This window comes from Danio rerio, chromosome 16 (assembly GCF_049306965.1).
Source record: "Danio rerio strain Tuebingen ecotype United States chromosome 16, GRCz12tu, whole genome shotgun sequence".
In the NCBI taxonomy this organism is placed as follows: Eukaryota; Metazoa; Chordata; class Actinopteri; order Cypriniformes; family Danionidae; genus Danio; species Danio rerio.
The window spans coordinates 20,622,242-20,630,000 of NC_133191.1; the positions used below are offsets into that span (position 1 = coordinate 20,622,242).

Consider the following 7,759-nt stretch of genomic DNA (forward strand, 5'->3'; position numbering starts at 1 on the left):
TATAAACTAACATTTCCGACTGACACTCCACTACAAAAGACAGAAATAACTGACCATAAAAAAAAATTTTTAGCTGAAAATACAAGTGAAAATTCTAGTGTTATAATAATTTTGGGCACTACTGTAAAAATCCTCATAAAAAAATAAAATAAATAAATAAATATATATATATATATATATATATATATATATATATATATATATATATATATATATATATATATATATATATATATATATATATATATATATATATATATATATATAWAATTTTTTTAATAATTACTTTGAATTTTAAAGAAATCTTTGTTTTAACCCTTTCTGTAAAATTATAGTACATGGCAATTAACCTTGGCAACTTTTTACCTTCAATCAATTCAGATTTTTGCTTCACAATTTATAAAAAAATAATGAAAAGTTTAAAATTGTTTAAAAAATAATAAAGTTAGAATTCTAAATATTTTCTGGTAATTCTGAGATTTTTTAGGTTTTTTATTACTTTTGTGTCTTTATTTTTTATTAGAAAAATGTTTAGACTAACAACCGAGTAATCAATCTTTTTCTTTTTTATGATACCATATATTGACCAAGCACACTCTTTCTTACTGTGTTGCATACTTAACTAATGAACCATATTTAACCATATTTGTATATGGTTTACCTCTTCACTCCTATGTAAAATTAATTTATAATACACTACAAACATTTTATATAATTATTTCAATTAATACAACTGTACTATGTATAATGATAATGATCAACCTATTAGTATTTAAACCAATACACACAACACAACACAGCACTTTTTGATAACAATAATTGTTACAATCTTGATAACAATAATTTTGATCATTTACTGCATTATTTTCAAAGGTTGTTCAATTCAATTCAATTCATCTTTATTTCTAGTGCTTTTATGAAATAGAATGTGTCAAAGCAGCTTCACATAGAAGATTATAGTAAATTGAAACAGTGTCAGTTCAGTTTTATGTTGAAGTTCAGTTTAGTTCAGTTCAGTGTGGTTTAATTTTGAAGAGCAAATCTTCAGTGTTTGAAAAAAAATATCTTCAGAAAATGGTAATCATTAAAGTAAATGATCTAAATGTGTTTATATGTATTTGTATATTCTGGGTAAGGCACAAAACAAAAAAATGTTCATCCATGTTCCAATGTTCATGAGCACCGCGCGTTCACAACACGTGCACACAACACAATCACAGTGGCGGTAAAATCAAATGCTAAATTGAAACTTTTGAAAATCCTGAGTCAATATTGGAGTTACTTTTGCATGCTGAAGGAAGGATGACACCATGGCTAAAGTATTTCTGTTAGACCGGTATTGTTATGTTTTAAAACTATTTTAGTCCCCCAAAGCTGATGTAGAGTGTGTTGTATTATGAATGGGTTATAATGGGTGTGGCTTAGAAGTAAGTGTAATTCCTGCATGCCACGGGCCAACCACTAACTACATTTCTAACTGGTGAATGACATGAACTGGGTTGTCTGCTGTCGTGTCGCGATGCGCGCGTTTGAGATTTTTTGGAGGCGTGGCTTTGAAACACAGTCCCTCCCTGTGTCCAAAGATAATATGCTAACTGCTTAGCATTTTGGCATATCACCTACTGCACCTTTAAATATTAGGTGTTTTTGCCTGGTTTCTTTTGCATTTTTTGTTTATTTATCATCCTTTACAATAACATTGCTTTAATATGAGATTAACTCCCCATTTATGTTTAACTGCTGATGTGGGACCTTCAGCCAGAACAAATTACTGTGCATATTTTAGATACATGAGAATTTTTTTTTTTTAAATGTCAATTAAAAAAAAAGAAAAGTTTTGTTGAATAAATATATATGCAGCTAGACTTTGCTTGTTTTGACACATTTTAAATGTGTGGCTGAGAAACAATTATTGTTTTTTGCTGTGATCAGAGATAAATTAGGTCAATCCCTCATTTGAGCCCAAAAAAGTCATGTGAAATAAAAACTAACTGCGATGCGACAACTCATTTGCTCATGCACAGTAAGCAAGCTCATATACAACATACACAAAAAGTCAAATGAATGAAGAGGCATGTGGACATAACACAATGTCTAAATTAAGTAATTTTATAATGTCAAAGTCTCATTTATTCATATAAAATATATTTTCCAAACAACAAAATTGTGGCTAGTGAAAATGGCGAGTGGCTAGTAATGTTTGAAATCTACTATCCACAGTTGCTGGTCATCAAAAAAGTTAATGTCAAGCCCTGGTAACAATATTGGCAAATACTAACTATATAGTGTGTATGACAAGTTTATGTTACATATAATTAAAAGCACTATAATAAAATATTTTTGAGATAGTAAAATTTAGATTTTCTATATTTTAAGCAGCACCTATTTTATCTCTTTTCAAGATTTAAGACAATGCTTTTATGTCTCCAGAATGTGTCAGTAAACTGTAATCTCAAAACACCCATCAGATTATATATTATACCTTTCGGAATATTGGAATTTTCTGCTCTGAAAATTATGTAGCTACTTTTGTTGCCTGTGCCTTTAATGCTAGTTCTCCCCACCCACCGTTCCCACGTGCCTGTCTCAATCTCTGGCTGAGTTAGATAAACAGCACCATGACAGACATGAAGGAAGTAGATCTCATGTAATTTTTGTGAGAAATACAACAGTAAGAACTTCCCCAATAATTATTTGATTTATTTGTTATGGAGTTAATTCAAGCCTTTCTGCAATGATGAGTCACACACAATATTGTTGCAAAGTTCATGCACATACACACACAGCGCACACATTTAACTTTGAACTGTTTTTGCAGGGCAAATGTAACAGGATACATGTTAATATCCACCACTGTATGGATATTCATTATGTTAATGTACAAAATAAACCTGATTTAAAGTCCACAAACCGGGACTGAAGCATCTTCTTTGTACTGACATGGTGTCAGTAAAGAATAGATCTTATTTTAACATCAGGAAATTAAAAAAATAGACTTATTGTTTTTATATCACCCCAATATGACTGTGGACACACAATACCTACAAGTTTGTTCAAACAGTTTACAAAAGATGAAGGTGCCCCTTAAAGTTTGAATCAATTCAAGAGTCATTCCTGCTTGTGTGGCACTAAAAAACACAATATTACATTAAACAAAATTCAAGCTGCAGAATCCTGTAAATGCTTAATAAAAAGCTCCTACAGGTGAATCTCAAATATTGTACCTGCAATCTGGGGTTGATTGTGAAACTCCCTGATGTTGGATTCATACAAGACACATAATCAGTGTTGTTTATGTCTTTCATTGTTAACTTCTGGCTGTCATACCTAGAAACGAGAGAACAAATAATGTTAGAGCAAGGATGTTACAAATTTGTTGAATAAATCAAAGAAATGCTTTCGTCACATCACCAGTGCTGATAATCCAGATGTTGGCGAATAAGAGCGTGTGGTTGGGACGTCCCATAACTGTCCACGGCTGCCATGTTCATGTCATCAATGAAATAGAGAAGTCTCTTGTTTCTCGGCGGTGCGAAGCTCCTGCCAGCCTTCCTCTCCAGGGGTTTCTCCATCTCCTCTGATAATCACAACAAAATCAAGAGCCATTTTAGAAGAACTGTAAATACAAAAAATACACAATTATTAAAGAAGCCTTGTGGCTAATGCTAATGGGGTAAGGATGCTATAAAGGTGTTGCAAAATGCTGACAAATGTTAGCAGTCAAAATGTGGAGCAAATAATCTTTTGAAAAGCAACTTCACCTAGTTTGTATTTTTTGGTACAAAAAATAATGTAAAAGCTGTTATTTGTAAATATATATTATTAGAATGTAAAATATTATTTTTTAAATAATTTTTTATTATTGTATATTTTAAGATTTGTTTTATTCTCTGTGGAACCTATGCTGAATTTTTCAGCAAAATTTAGTGTTACATGATTGTTCAGAATCATAAATCAGTTCAATATGCTGAAAAACATATATTTTAAATATTTTAAATAAAATATATGGAAATATATTTTCGATTATGGAAACTGTCATCACACTGAGGGTTAATTTCTCTCTCTCTTTTTTTCTTTTTTTGAAGAAAAGACGTTTACAGTATAATGTTACTCTATTTTTAATACAAATTTTTAAAACTCCCTATTCTTAAAAAAAAAAACAAGCATAGCAAGCATGCACTTTTCAAATTAAATAATAATAATGTAGCACTGAGCTATGTCCGACAGATCGCACTATTTTGCCTTTCTTTTATTTTTTATCCTTTTATGACCTGTTTTATCACATTTTAATATGTTTATAATGGTTTTAATCAATTTTTTTTGTTTCATTTTCTTATATTTTTTTCTGTTTTTCCTGTTTATGTAAAGCAATTTGAATTACTATTGCCATTACCAATAATAAACGATAATGAGCAAGCACTAAATCAGAATATCTGAGAGATTTCTGAAATATTATGTGACACTGTGGACTAAAGTAATCACTGCTGATAATTCAGCTTTGCTATCACAGCAATTGATTGCATAATGAAATTTATTAGAATTAAAAAAAAAATTTTAATTAAGAGAAAAAAATGCTTTTTATTCATGTATTTATACTGTATTTATGTGCCAAAAATTGCTTTAAAACATATTTATCCACACAGATCAAGATATTTTAATGAAATCTTCTCTTAGGGTACCTACTTTCAGTCAAATTCCATGACTTTTCCCCGATTTTACTGACTAAAAACCTGAATTTACATGACCTACTAAATCAAACTCATTTTTCACGTCAGAATGGCCATTGTAACTTAAATCTGTCAAATTTGTCTTCCATTTATTTCCAGCAACAGTGTTGTGCAAGCTACTTCCAAACTGTAATACATTACAGATTACTTGTTTATGTTATTTAAAAGTAATCTCTTACAATATTACTGTCTCAGACTTGCAATATGTTACATGACTCTTATATTACTTTTTAGTTACTCTCACCAAAATGACTGCAGAATTACAACTTAAAATTCTAAAATGACCAAATGTACTGCACAGCATTTTACATCCAGTAGAAAGCGATTAGATGTAGCATAATGACTGACCTATGCAGGCTACTAACAATATATACTTGGCGACTTGAAGTCTCAAGACAATGCAAGAAAGGAGTACAGCCAGAATCACAAATTATCTAAGTCTGTTAAAAGTATGGTAGAGGTAATGTAATTATCTGGCAATATCTGTGAACAGCTTGGGCATTTTCATATTAGATATTAGATATATTAGCCTATATGAAAACTTCAATGCCATGACAAGATGCAGATTTTTTTTTTTCTTATTGTTGCCATAATTTTATTTGCTTTAAATTCAAATTATTCACAACACAAAACTGTCATGCACAAAGTCAGCATGATGAACATAGCTTTCTCAAGATAAAGTGCAATTAGAGGACCAACCCCTTAATCTCATTTTAGGCCATAGCAATGATCATATAGGCTAAACATTGCCTAACTGCTTGAAAAGAAAACAGATCAAACAGAGATCTAGGACTATATGCCTCTAAAAAGACTAAATTAATCCACTGACTGAGAGAAACTTCATTTCTGCTGCTTTTGGCTTATTACCATAATTTTTATATTTTAATACATAAACCAAACCAACATTCTTGGGAAGACCAATTTAACAGGAGGATCTCTGGAGAGCAAAAGCACGAAAGGAAGAGGAAACACAAGGCACAAATTTTGAGTCTGCATCATCTGACGGAGTGAGAACAGATCATTCTCCCGTGAGCAGCCAGTGTTTCGAGTGCTCGTGCGAAGTTTTGTGCGCAAGCAGCTTATATTGAAAGCTTGCAAGCAGTTTTGTCCATGAACAGAGGAATCCAGCATGTGAGCAAAAAATTTGCTCGCTCGTATTACATGAATGCGCTCTTGACTTGTGAATGTGCGCGTTTGTCCATCTTGCGAATCTACTTTCTTTTTTATATCTGCGTTTTATATCTCTCCGAATTGACTGTGTGTGTCTCTAAATCCATGAGCTGAGATGAGGAAATTCCTCCCCGCAAGTAAATATCCAATCACTATGCTCAGAAGTTAGGGGGAGCTTGACCATCATTCCACACTTTAACATGGTGAGCGGCGGTGAAGTGAGCCTGAGGCAACAGTATGAGGAAGCACTGGTGAAGTGAGGCAACAGTACGAGAAAGCGTTGGTGTCTTTCAAATCTGCGGTGTGAGGACATTTCGGTTTTGATGGTAAGTGTAATGCCAATAAAAGAAAAAAACAGTGAACAAAAAATAACTGTGCAAGCAATGTTTTACATGTACAACCATGACTGCACATCTGCAGTGCCATCACCCAGCAATATCACTGTCTGAAGGCAGGATAGCAGAAGGTAATAAAGTCCTCCAAATAGCAACAGTCCCTCGTTGAATCTTTAAAGCAAACATACCCAACTGGTCCCGAGAGACAGATAAAAATAACAAAGGAAATGCGGCTGTTTGTTGCTAAAGATTTGCAGCCGTTTTTGGGAAATGTGGGCTTTTGTCATTTTATAAAAGCACTCGATCCGCGTTACAGACTACAGTGTCGCATTTTTTTTCAGCACCGAGATTGGCACATGAGTTTATTTATGTTTACTTAAGTACAAATAAGTTTATTTAAAAAGGCCAATTTATCTTTATTAACATCACATGTATGTTTATTTTCAAAGTGTGGGATTTTATGCGTTTCCCAGTTTGTACATGTTCTAGATTTAGTGTTTTTTTATACAATACGCAAGGAACTACTGTACTTTTCTTGGCTTTTAAGTAGAACAAAATGAGTATTCCAATAATTTTTTTTTACTTTGTTCTCCTTAACCTCTTACTGTATCTATTGCCTATAGAATAAAAAAATGCAAGTGTCAAGCCATGAGAATTGAACTGAACCGAAAACCGTGTAAAAAAAAACGAGGTATGTATTAAACTGTGGGCTAAGTAGCATTCCTACTAATCACGAACAGAAAATAGAACTTGTGTTTTTTTTTTATTTGTTATTGTCTTGCGGGCGAAAAGTTTGTTGTAACACAAGCGTTACTGAACATGTACCGAGTAAAATTCATTTAATTAATTTTCCTTTCAGCTTAGTCCCTTTATTAATTCAGGGTCGCCACAACTCAATAAACCGCCAACTTTTCCAGCACATTTTTACGCCGCAATACCTTCCGGCCGCAACCAGTCTCTGAAAAAGATCCACACACACTCATTCACACTCATACACTACGGACAATTTAGCCTATCCAATTCACCTGTACTGCATGTCTTTGGATTGTGGGGGAAACCGGAGCACCCAGAGGAAACCCACACGAACGCAGGGAGAACATGCAAACTCCACAAAGAAACGTCAGCTGACCCAGCGACCTTCTTGCTGTGAGGCGACAGCACCTACATCACTACTGCGTTGTCACCGGGTAAAATATTACTGAAAATGTGTTAGTAATGCCTTACATGAGTTACAGGAAAAAAGTAATACATTACTATAATACATTTGTTTTGTAACGCTTCACTCAACACTGTCCAGCAATGGACCCGTTTCACAAGCCTGTTATGAGGCATTTAATGATCACTAGCATCTTAAATCCTTAAATGTTTTTAATATTTATTAAATGTTAATATTTAGAAAAGGTATCAAATTAAATTCATTTCTGAATGTATTATATTATCTTTGCTTCAAATTAGAGGCCTGCATTCCCGCTGGAGCTGCGGGACCTGACTAGATTTCTTGCGGCGTGGGAATAAATTTCCAAATAA

The 7,759-nt window shown here is 32.8% G+C and overlaps 1 protein-coding gene across 1 annotated transcript in view; it reads right to left on the minus strand.

Moving 5' to 3' along the window:
* Nucleotides 1–7,759, minus strand: part of si:dkey-233k19.3 — a 199,529-nt gene that overhangs the window by 98,789 nt on the left and 92,981 nt on the right. Inside the window, exons 47-48 of the mRNA XM_009292264.5 lie at nucleotides 3,412–3,577; nucleotides 3,225–3,327 (exon numbers count right to left, since the gene is read on the minus strand). Of these exons, the coding sequence (XP_009290539.2) occupies nucleotides 3,225–3,327; nucleotides 3,412–3,577 (269 nt within the window). The remainder of the gene's footprint in view (nucleotides 1–3,224; nucleotides 3,328–3,411; nucleotides 3,578–7,759) is intronic.